This window comes from Diadema antillarum, unplaced genomic scaffold (assembly GCF_040938485.1).
Source record: "Diadema antillarum isolate AM-2024a unplaced genomic scaffold, OU_Dant_1.0 scf00000093, whole genome shotgun sequence".
Classification (NCBI taxonomy): Eukaryota; Metazoa; Echinodermata; class Echinoidea; order Diadematoida; family Diadematidae; genus Diadema; species Diadema antillarum.
In genome coordinates, this window is record NW_027270982.1 from 2,208,514 (window position 1) to 2,221,563 (window position 13,050).

Below are 13,050 nucleotides of genomic sequence, written 5' to 3' on the forward strand. Positions count from 1 at the left end.
ATTTTTTTTTTGGGGGGGGGATGGGTTGGGGATTGCGATCAGTGATGATGAAGGGCTAACACTGAATGATCTCTTGTGCAGTGCACAAGAATCCAGGTGACCCATTTGTTTTTTAGCTGGTGCTGTTTACCTGTTTGTTCGTCTGTTGTTGTAGACCACACTCTTGTGTATAATGGATTCTTCAGGGTCGGGCTTGATTCAACAGAAGTCATCCAATCATTCTTTTGCGAAGAGAAAATGTAAGAATCATTACAATCTTGACATGCAAATGTTTCTTAGCACTTCAGACTGGCTGTAATCATTCTTTAGTAAAGAGATACTATTACATGAGAGCTACTCACAATGGGAGAAGTTCAGTTTCAGATTCTATCAAATAAAACAGATGTCTCCATACAGATATTGTTTTCCCAACAATTATAATACTTGATTTGTATTATTTCCTGTTTCTTGTCTCAAGCTAAAATACACACAAGAAAATGTTTCAATTTGAATTGAAACAGGCAAGGAAAAAAACTAGCAGTCTTGAGCATGGAAGGGAGTTGGGTAGAATTTGTTAACTTCATTGCACCACATTTCTTTCTAGAAAACAACCAAATTGTTTAGGGGCCAGAAGGGTTCTTGGGTATGTTCAGTTGTCACTGGATCAGAAGATTTGAACTAAATTACCTGAGAATAAACTTAATTTGCAGAGACTGAAGAGTCTGTGTTGATATCTTCTTGGCTCTCACCTGGTAATCTGTGGTAACCTGGTAGTTTCAGAAGGCAGTATAAATATGATATGTTTAGATGCATTCCACTCCTACGCTTTCATTATTAATGAATTTCATACAATTTGCATTTTCTTCTTGTGATTTCACTTTTCTTTTCTTTTCTGGTGTTGTATTCATATTGTGTTTTGTGTCTTATCATTCTCTGACATGTTGTAAGAAGCAGTCAAAAATGATTTTGATCTTGTAGAAAGATTGCAGAGGGCCCAGGGGTTGGATTGGCGATAGGTGAAACCAGTGGCATGTCGTGTTTCTCGATCAGTAGGAATAAAAGCAGGGTTGGGAGAAATGAAGGACCTCTTGAATTTTAAGGAGAGTGAGGGGATGTATGGAAATATTTGGTTATTTTGAATGTTTAACAAGAAGAGTAAGGTGATTAGGACTACATGGAGTTATTTTTCAAGAGAAGAGTGATTTTTGGCGTGTAAATTACGTGCATTGGTGCTTTTTTTGTCATCCATTGTGAAGAATATGTATTTCAGTGTATATAGTCTACTGTCAGCCTGAATTCAGGGAGAATTTATCAAAATTCAATTTTCTGTACACCTTTGAAAGTGTTAGCTGATTATATTAGTATGGTGTATAATTAACCATTCGATCAGTGTGTACAGTGTTGTAAGTGCATCAACTCTTTTCTTGAAAAATATTTCAGATTATTGTCTTATTTATTAATCAAAGTGTCCATAACTGTTGTGATAAGAAAATAAAAATATATACTGAACATTCTCTTTCTCAAAGCAATTTGGAACATTGTTAAAGATTGTGAATGGTAACAAAGTAAGTTCATTAGGATAGTTGATGAATATAGATAAAGAGATTAGCCAATGTTTGAGAAAGATGACAGCCTGTTGTTGAAATTGTCACAGGTAAATTCAGCATTTAGATGTGTTTAGAGAACTCTTTGTTTATAGTTAATGACCATTTTCATCATTTATTTTTGAAAAAAAGAAGAAAAGAATGAATGATGCTAATTGAAATTTTTAATTAATTAAATAATACATTCATTCATTCATTCATACATTCATTCATTCATTCATTCATTCATTCATTCATTCATTCATTCATTCATTCATTCATTCATTCATTTTCAACAGACCTCTCACCTTTCTAAAGATTGGCAAAGTTGCCATGCGTATGCAAATCAATAAATGGTGCACAAGGGAACTTATCAATTCATTGGCCTATTCCTTTATTGCAGACAACAATAAATGGTACATGCCTAGAACATTCCACAAATGCAAAGCACGAGTGTTGCTGAATGAAATGTTTCTTCTGCCATCATAATGTTAGCCAGCTGCATTCCGCATGGAAAGATAAGTTGTGACTGTTTGGATGTGTCGGTGAATCACCTAAAACTATTTGGTTACAGCACAATTTTTTGTTTTTGTTTTGAACACGTGATTGCATTGTCCCTTGAATACAACTCCTTCATCAGCTCTACACAAAAATGAACCAAAAAATGTGAATATATGAATGAGATTTGAATTCCTCTGTCTGTTAGAGACTTGTAAGAAGATATTACATGTTCTTATGAATCCATGACACAGAAATGACTTGAATACTTTAAAAGATATATAGTTTTATTCACTTTTTTTTTTCTGCCTGAAAATGCGTTAAGAAATTCTAACAGTCGTACAGCCCGAGTTATCAGCATGTGTTCTTGTTATGGTAAATAATAATAATACATTCATGCACACATGCATGTTTACAGACATACATATATAAAATTTTCATAGCACCATTTTTCCATGTGAATAAAGCTCACGGCGCTTTACAACAAAACAAAATGACTGAAAATACAATAAAAGAAAAAAAAGTATTTAGTTTTAGCTTCCTTGGCATGCTCAGTGAGTTCTGAATTTTGTGTATAGAAAAACAAAATCAGAAACAAAATACATTCAGATTGAAAAAGCCAGAGTTTTGTCACCAAACAATTCCTTTGCTGAACATTTGAAGGTAAATATACATCTTCAACTTCCTGCATCAGTGCTGGTATTGTAACTGATATTGGTAATTAAAGCATAGTGATGTTGAACATTCAGGGGTTCTTGTGCTGTGATTCACAGATGGCATACTTTAAATACACAGAATTGCAGAACTTGCTGACAAAAGGAGCTTGCAGTGATAAGTGCTGCCAGATATTAAGAGGTAGTGTTCACGGAAACCACATTTGGGCACATTTCGTGTGACATGAAATATGCACAAAAATAAAAGTACACAAATTTTCTGCTTATCATATGTGATACTAGATATTTTATATTTTGATTCTATGGGATTAGAAACACATGAGATTCATCTTACCCTGCCTAGCACGAAAATTTACTTTTGAATGCAATTTTACATTGGTCACTGTTTGACTAGTATTATTTCAACATTGAGGGCACTTCTTATGAAATACCTGTGTCTGTTATTTGCGACTAGGGTGAAGAGACTGGGCTTTAAATGAGATTTCTATTTTGCTAGAAAATATCTGAATAAACTATTCTCTTAACCAAAACAACTTGTTCTACAGTGTTTTCATTTCTTTATGCCCTTCAAGAGAGTGTGTACTGATCGTAAAGACTATTATGTCATTCTTTTCAATCTTCATTTCATCAGGCCTAATCCTGTTGAAAAAAAAAATCACAAAAGGGAATATATGATTTCCCTTTAACTAAAGCAAGTGTTTCTTGTGTGAAGTTACTTGGAAACTAGTCTGTAAGTTCATTGAATTAACGTTACACACACTTGACTCGAAATGTCGGCAGCTAGTGAAAAAAAAATCGAAGCAATCAAAGAATTGAGAGAGAAAAAGAAAGAGAGGGAGAGAGGCGAAAGGGGGAGGGAGGTGAGAAGCTGAAGTAAATATGGCAGACAATTTATACGAACTTGACAGGGAACAACTCATTTTAAAGCATGTAGTCCCCAATAAATAACAGTTACTTGTGATCACAATTTCAAACACAATAGAGCATCGAGGTGTCATAGTACATGTATTTAGTACTCGGTATCATCCTATTAGGCTTAAAGGGACTGTACAATACTGGTTGAGGTGGGGATTCACGTTTTGAACGTTCCTGAGTGAGATAATGAGAAACCTCTTGTGAAATATGAAAGAACATGTAATTTTAAGTGATTTTAAGAAGGATTCCACATTTATTTGATGAAAATTGGTTTTCAAATGGCCGAGATATCCAAAAAAGTGATTAATAATAAAAGGTGACAGGCCACGCCTTTTATTAGGATCTCTTTGTTTCACTTTGTTTTTGGATATCTCAGCCATTTCAAAACCGATTTTCATCAAATAAACATTTGATACCCCTCAGAATTGCATGCTCTTTGACGTCTCATAGAATGGTTTCTGAATATCTCGCAAAACTTTAAAAGCTAAATCCTCACCTCGCCCAGAACTGTACACACCCTTGAAATCACGATCTTTTGTGTAATGCATATCATGTTTATTTTACGATTATTGATTGTGATCCCGTATTCAACCCAAATATATATACATTGTAGCAGCGTTGCCAGGTCCCAACAGAGCAAAATCACCAAAAGGCTTGTAAAAAATCACCAAAAGCCATAAAAAATCACCAAATTTGGAAAAAGCGTAGGTAAGGCTTCAATTTCAAGACAAGATTATGTCAATAAACCTTTATCAAACACTCTGAGCGAGTCTCGGTGCAATTTTCGGCGCGCCGTAGTCACACATACTAAATGCAAAATGTGTACGATGTGTATGGATATGTGAATGTTTGTGTGTGTCGAGTGACAAAAAAGGGGCACATCTTATGTCAGAGACTCCAACTCTCCCGTTTTCGACGGGAGATCTCCCGCCGAAAGCCCATTTTTGCAAAATCTCCCGTTCTCCCGCTTGAGATTTAATTTCTCCCGCCCTGGCTCTGTGTCTCCCGCTTGAAATGATTTCTTACTTTAATATCATTGTATGTCTAAAAATAAGCCTTAGATAGCACAAGAGAGCATCTAGAACCGAGCTTCCAGGAACCTTAAGCGGGCCCTGGACACCGGGCGCAAGGAACTTCGCCCTTTGCGCTTGTGATGTGCGCTTCGCGCGCACATTAAATTGGAGTCTCCCGTTTGCTAGGGGTTTCAGGCGGGAGAATCTCCCGATCAGAAGGTGCTTGGGGTTGGAGTCTCTGTTATGTTTCTAAAGGAAATAAGGGGAAAACTTTGGGCGAAATGCATTTTCGTTTTCAATTCGTGTGATTATTTTTCATTGGTCTAAAAATCACCAAAAAGTTACCAAAAATCACCAAATTTTGATTTGGTTACCAGGCTAAAATTTTGTCACCAAACCACTTCAAAAATCACCAAATTTCACCCTTTTTGGTTCCCGAAATCACCATCTGGCAACACTGCATTGTAGTGCATGCATTAAAAATATAGTACACAGAGCCTGGGTAATATATAGATTTTTACATTGATGCGGGTTGTTGAATTATATCATAAATAGTATTCTGCATTAAATGAGGGACCTAGAGTGTAATACTATGCATAATCAGGTAATCATAGTACATGTATTATACTCTCGGATGCGGGTATATCAATATCGCGCAAGTTTTGAGTCACCGAGAAAGAATAGAATAGACTCATTCAACCAGCTGTTTTCATGCTCGGACAAATCCAGGAAAGGTGGAGAATATTCACCTTTATCTTTTGATAAAACGGGGCCCAGGACCCCGTTTCATCAAAAGATAAAATCGATTTTAAATTTCCTTACTACACAGGCTGCCGTAGACTTACAGTTTAAATCAACTATATAATCAATTTTACCTCTTCATAAAACAGGGCCCAATTTATGTGTGTAAATGAGTGTGCACGCGCGGGTGTTTGTGTGTGTTCAATATGACGGTGGAGACTCCAACTGTATATGTATTTATAACAAATTCTGTTTACAGTCTACCATTTCCCGTTCATGGCGCATGTACACACAGCGATACATTACACTTTACACACGCAATGATATTACTAATGTACCTTCAAAAGATATTGTAATCAGCTCCTTCCAAGCTAAAATGGGGTGGGATGTGCTGTCACGACAGGTTGGTGAATAATTATGGTGCAGTCAGCCTTGCATCATTTCTATTTACATTAAAACCATTAAAAGGATATTAAAAAGACATCAAAACATACAAATTATAATGATAGACATAATTGCATCAATGCGAATGCGAGCATGCGTGCATGAAAGAGAAATTGTGGATTTACACTACGAAAATACATGTATAGTGAATTGGGGTGTGTGCCACAGGTGTATTTTGTATTGGTCTTTTGTTCGGGAGAATTTTATCCTAATGGCGGGTTGGGGAGACAGGTATCATGATCTCTAGTCTAAGTCTATTGTGTATAGTTCTTCCATTCTTCCGTCCGTTATTGTTGAAATAGATCCCAGAATGCAGCAAGATGATCCGCAGGGTGGGAGATGCTCTGGGTCTCTTTCCTCGGTTTTAGTCCGCTGAACCTTTTCAAAACCACCCTATAGGCCTACGTATCTCAAATACAAAATCGAAACTGACGGCCTTTTAATTTACTTTGTACGCTTCGCTTGAACACATTTCTGCTATGCACACGTTTGCTCGCCAAATGCTAGTTGTAACACGCTCTCGTCCATGATCAAAGGTCTGTTTATGTTTCCGTTGTGACACTGGAATCTTCATTCACAGAGGAAACCGTTGGCAGTTTTGCTTGCTGGTTTCCTTTTCGTGATTGGCGGGCTCAGTGCGAGCGCGCTGCATGAAATATAGGTTATGATATTGGCAACGGATGTTCAGAGGCAGACGGACGGTGCACACGTTTGAATTGACAGCAAACTGTACTATTTCTTGACTGTTTCGCGCAGTAGCATCAGGCTGTCAGAAAATGGAGAATATTTTCCAAGAGTACGGGGTCGGCATTGTGTCGGGTCTGCTTTTGCTGCTGATTTTCATAGCTCTCCTGGCGTACAGCGGCCTTTTTGTGCACATCAAGGTTATGATGTATCGCAAGCCAGTAGGTCGACTGCGCGTGGCGTATTTGTATGCTACGGGCCCGTACAAAGATTGCGGACCGCTCTTCGGGCGTGTGAGCCGACACGCACCACACCATCGAACTTTGGGGATCTACTACGACGACACTGAAACTGTAAGTAGGTCCCAAGCCCGCTTTAATTGCTCTCCTTGAACTTGAGCTTGAGATTCAGTGTAAATATTCACAAGTTAAAGGCATACCATTGTAAATGAAATCGTGAATTTCTTTTTAATTGACCTGCCATGGACCAGATGGATGGAGTCGACAGGTTTCTTGGTATCTGCGGAATTGTAAGCAGCCCATCCCACCCCAACCGCCCCCCTCTCCCCGTGGAGGGGGAGTGGGGGTGGGGGGGGGGGGGGTGGGGAAAACTTTTTTTTTTTTATTGTGACAGGCAGTGAAAAAAATGTTTTTTCATTTGCTTATTTCTTTATTTCTGGCTTTAAGGAAACAGTATTATCTGTCATAATCATGTCAATTTTAAGCCGTCTTAAACTCAGAGTAGACAGGAATTAAAGGTCCTGTTTACCTTGAGAAGGATTGATTTTAAAAATGTTCAAGATATCACTTTTGATGCATATGTTTCATCTGCAAATTGTCCATAATGCTTTTATGAATAGGCCATTTGCTTTCGGTACCGTATAGGCCCTACTATAAACATCAACTGTAGTAGGTGTCTAGCATTAACATCAACATGGGCTGACCATGACAGCGCAACTATTTTTAACAGTTTATTATTACTCTCATAATCAGATAATTATGTAAAATGCACTAAAGATACAGGATCTGCGGAAAGTATACAATATTGTACTGTATATGAATTACTATCATCATTTATGATTCAAGCGTGTTATGGGGCGGGGCGGTGAAAAAAAAGGGAGATCGGATATCCCCTCCCTCCCCTTCGGCGGGAAGATTCTCCGGGTAACCCTTGGAGAGTCGTGTATGTCTTTTAGCCCCGCCCCCTCCCGTCCCGCGGACCCTGTTATGTACATGTTATACAATGTATTGTGACATTTCCCCTCCATTTCGTGTTTTGTGAATCGATGTTTGTGTACACCGCAAAAAGCTCGGTGTTAGATTTAACACCACGGTTGATAAATCTAACACAAACCTGTGTCAATACAGGACCACACCAACGGGTGTAAAAAATGATGTTGTGATGATGTTGACAAGACAAATTTTTAGTGTTCACTTGGCACTTCGTCGTGGGGTTAATTTGACACCGCTAGTCGCTAGTGATATTTTTGGCACTGCGCCGGTGTTAATTTCAATGGTATAACACTCGCCCAGTGTGAATAGGAGACCACACTCTCTGTTGTTACTGTGTTGTAGGCCCTTAATGTTTCCACAGCTATTTAATTACCTACTTAAAATATGTATTTTGAAGTGACTTGATTGAGCACCGGAAATATAACACTAACCCGATGTTTTATATTTAACACCTATAAAACTCTTTGCAGTACATGGACTAGCAGAGTATTGTTAAGCATGTGTTTGTGTCTGTGTGTTGTCTTCCCACATCCATCTCCTCCTCCTCTTTGTCTTCCGCTTTCTCCTTGCTCATTTTCTCTTTCCTCCTCTTCCCTCTTCCATTATATTCTTTTCTCATATCCTCATCTCCCCATTTCTTCCTCTTCTGCTTCATCTCCCTCCTCATTAACCTCCTCCTCCTCTTCCACCTCTTGATTCCTCCTTATAAAGACGGCTGCAAGTAAACTGCGCTACCTGGTCGCCGCGGTGCTGAGCGAAGACGACGCGCTCGAGAGCGATGACGGGTTGGTGGAGGAGCGTCTTGTGAAGGACGGATTCCGCATCACCGAATTCCCGGCCATCCAGCGAGCCGTTGGGACTGAGTTTCCCTTTCCCTGGTTTATTTCCATCTTTATAGCCATCTTTCGTGTCTACCCCAAACTGCACCGAGTGATAAAGGTAAGCTGCAAGATTTGTGTCAGTCATGGTTTTGATAATGATTGCCAGTTCTAAGTTCAGATAGGTTCAATTTACCACCTATACCATTGTCCGGCACTGGGAGGACCTTTACGGGTGCAACTTTGCAACTTTCGGACCACAAAGGTGAAAAGTTCTGTACCTGTAAAGGTGCTCCCACTGTGACACAGTCGAAAAATTTGAAAAGTTGTACCTTTGAAGGTGCTCCCATCGGTGTAATACTCAGTGGTAAAGGTGAAGAGTCGAACCTGCTCTTCTTAGAATGTATAGGTATACTCGTTAAAGATAATGAGTTATAAAATCTATTACAGAAATGCTACAGTCATAACGATCATGATGAATATGACGCTTATAACATGGGGTAAGATACGAATGATGACTAATGACTACGATGAAACTGGCGAATACGCAGTGTCATGCATATTCCGGGTTGTTTCTCATTCGACAGCTCGTGTGTGTGTTCATGACATTCATTTTAGTATGCTGCAAAGGTGTTTTGCTTCACCAGCTCTACTTGCCAAAACAACAGTAAAAAAATCCCCACACAAAGAGAAAATTTAGAGGACAAACAAACATTCAACTGCAAATGGATGCAACATATAAACGAAGTCGGAAATCTGCTTGACTTGTGTTCGGAGAAAGACGAAAAGCAAGAACGGGAAACACAGTTTGATTTTTTGCTGCAAGTAGTTATCATTCTTCACTATTATTCTCCCCCATAATTTATGCTTTTTGCAGAAAGAGGGTCTTCACGTCGGGCCATGTTTGGAGCTGTACGAGAGTGCCAAAATCCGCTTTATCTTGCCGCTAACCGACCATGACGCCTTCTTCGTACCCGAGTTTCACAGGGCGTAATGCGGGAATTGATCCGGACTAAGCAAAGGAAGAGCAACGTTGTGTCTTGATTGTAACATCACCTGTATTTCAAAAAACGGTATTCCATGGGAGGAACGGTCTAATTTTACAGCTTTTTGTTTTTGTTTCACATGCTCCCAAGAGCATGTCATCTTTAGAAATTGTGAGTAACCGCGATAATAAGCAACAAAAGAAGAATAAGTAAACATCTTAAATTTAGAGGAGCAACACTGTATAGCCTAGTGTCTCTAAGGGTTTTCATTAAATGCGCGCTTCTCATTTCTTTACACTGGTGGTCTAACATCGGGTCTCGAAATTCCCATAAAGTCTATGCTATTGTCTATGCAAAATTCGCTCGCAACAAACACGGTAATAGCAACATTTTCGTTATAACGAAATCATTTCCGCGCCCCATTGACTCAAAAGATATGATGCGAAATGAGAATCGCTTCCGAAATTACATAGCGTAGCAAACATTAACAGATATCAACATTAGCATGGGCGTACGCTTCACATTTTAGTACGTTTATAAAGAAATCCCTCTGCCTTCGCTCCCTGTGTTTCCGAGGGGGAACATGCGTTATCATAATATTTATCCGAATGAAATATGGTTCGTTATTCCTAAGGTTCGTTAATCCTAACATGACATATGCTGGGATAATCCGAAAATTATTTTAATCGTCGTTATCTTTTTCTCGGAAAATGAAGTAAGGATCTTCAATCCAAAAGTGAATGGAAAAGATGAATATACATGCGAGTACATTTTACAAACCTTCGGAATTACAAACCTTATGCCGTTTAGGATTAACAAACCTTCAGAATAACAAATCCTTTTTATTTTCGGATTAACGAAGCTTTGGAATAGCAAAACCTTATTTCATTTTTCAATTGAAAAAAAAAAACTCCTTCGGAATATCGAACCTTCACAATGAAGTGAATAGTGAAGTTAAAAGGAAATAGAGAAAAGATGAGTATACCAACAAGCCTTCGGAATTTCAAAGCCTATGCCGTTATTGAATTAATTATACTCAGAATAACGAATCTTTTTAATTCTCGGATTAACAACGCTTCGGAATAGCAAACCTTATTTCATTTTCGGATTGAAAAAAAGACACTTTCGGAATGAAAACATTATTTCACTTTCTAAATAACGAGCCTCGGAATAATGACACTCCTGAATAACGAACTTTTGGAGGTGTTTTTTTATTGTTAAATCGAAAATACAAACAACTTCAATAGCTCTTTCTAAAATGCAAAACTAAAACGAAATTAGTGAGAGATAGCGTCACATCTAATATTGCTTTTCAGCGCATGATGAGCATTCAATAAACAACGTATACAATATAATATGCATGATTTTTGTATTTTCATTAATATTTGTATGTATAATAGCATTGTCCGGTTAAAACACAGTTTCGATCTAGCGACAGAAAATTGCCCGTCCCGTGGACTTTGTCATAAAGAGATTGCACTGTATACCTATGACACGGGATTCACCGTGCACGAATAAGTAAGTATGTGAGCTAGCTATATACGAAATCAGTGAATCTAAATTGGGTTATTTGAGCAGTCACAGAGTTTTGTGTAATTATACATGTATACGCCATTTACTATATTTTGCAATATCAACTACACATACCTTCATTTCAGAATGTTAACTATTTCAATATAGACCTTTCATGTACATAAATCTTGCTGTAAAAATGGTTTCCGTAACTTTTGTTGTATATTAATTATGCCCTGGTTTTTATGCTATATTGTTTGTAAAAGGGGAAAAAGTAGAAATACGATGGTGCAGCAGACCAAGAGTCCAAAACGAAGACGGCAGGTATACAAGTACCCACAATTTGATTTTTTTTTTTGCAGCTCTGTAAAAATATACAGCCCTCTTATCTTGGAAAAAATATTGGGATGTAGTAAGATGATGTCTGGTTAAGATATATACTATAAAATTTTGCAAAACTGTAAAATTGTAGTGCCTTGATGGACTGTGCAGTGTTTGTATTAAAGTGTGTAACCTGTATATGAAACAACGACGTCCGATACTTTAGGCAATTCTATATTTCGTGTCTTCTATACAGGGATTAAAAATGAGGCGAAGAATTTTTTCTTATGTTCAAAGGAGACATATTTTCTTCTCTGCTTGCATATTAATGTCAAAATATTGAATTCATTGGGAAATAAAGGAGGCAAATACTATACTGCATAAATAAAATCATCATGATACGCTGTGGAGAATTGATTTGTGTCATTTAAAAGTCCGAATAGACGTTGCTTTCAATCATGATGATAAGCAGCAACAGGCAGGATGTACAAAGACTACACTTGTACATGGAATAACTAAACCTTGATTGTATATTTTGCAACATCTTGGAGATCTTGGTCTTTTTTGTGTGTGCCTTTGTGTCTGTATACAAGTGGTGTCAGGTCATAATCTAGCATAATCAACCAACACTAATATACACAGTGCGGATATACATTCATGTATATGAAATTATATGTAATGTACAATGTTATGTATATATATATATAATTATCAGTAGGCCTATACAATATATATATATATATATATATATATATATATATATATATAATCATATAGGCCTACATAATACATGTAATATAATGTTCAGTAATAAGTAGTCCACGTGCTGGCCAAACAATATATTAATTACAACAGAGAATATAACAGAAAAATTCCTCCGAAACCTGTCATGCTGTACACAAACAGTTTATTTTTAGTTCACAAATTTTAGAGCACCTTTGTCAAAATAATAATAATTCATTAACAATACATGTTAGCAAAAAATCGCTTGCTGTTAATTACAATATCATTTTTTTCAACCAGTTGATGTTGGTTAAAACACCCAGCACCATGCACACAAAATTTAATGCACCAACAAAAATATTAAGCACAACTTTTACTACAAATCACTCATGTGAAATTTAGCACCCTGAGACAGTTCCTTTTAAAACATTTGTTACGAAGATATTCACAAAGTAGGCCCACACTGTATTCATACTGTTGATAATGTGCCTATTTGAATGCAATAAATCAATTTGAATTAAATTTCAATGTCATTATCACATTCGCATATGTAAAGGTAAATTCACTGGCAAGCGAGCTTTCCCCACTTTATAATCATCTCCATGGGTTCAGTGTGTAGTAAATTCAAGCTATTACATTACAGCAGCAGAAGTAATAATCAGCACAGTTAATGATTATGACATTGTGTACATGCATGACAAGAAAGTAGATGTAAGAAATAGATTCCTCACTGAAACAAAACGTTACACTCCCTTGACGGATGTCCGGATGAAATAATCCATGCATGATGAACAGGATTGAACTGCACTCAGAGCCGAACGCCACCAACGTCAAGACAGCAGACAGAATGTTGAAACTAGGACAGTGGCGCCTTTGTGACGCCACGTCGAGTTTATCGTATCCTTTCAATATTCCCAGGGCCTGTCT

At 37.5% G+C, this 13,050-nt stretch overlaps 2 protein-coding genes across 4 annotated transcripts in view; one reads left to right on the forward strand and one right to left on the reverse strand.

Annotated features, from left to right (window-relative positions):
* Positions 1-13,050, reverse strand: part of LOC139718390 (SCO-spondin-like) — a 362,530-nt gene that overhangs the window by 246,753 nt on the left and 102,727 nt on the right. The gene's annotated exons all lie outside the window — the stretch shown is intronic.
* Positions 6,500-9,847, forward strand: LOC139718323 (testis-expressed protein 264-like). Its single transcript, XM_071629801.1, has 3 exons — positions 6,500-6,884; positions 8,475-8,702; positions 9,459-9,847. The coding sequence occupies exons 1-3, from the start codon at positions 6,624-6,626 to the stop codon at positions 9,573-9,575; spliced, it is 606 nt and encodes a 201-aa protein (XP_071485902.1). The 5' UTR covers positions 6,500-6,623; the 3' UTR covers positions 9,576-9,847.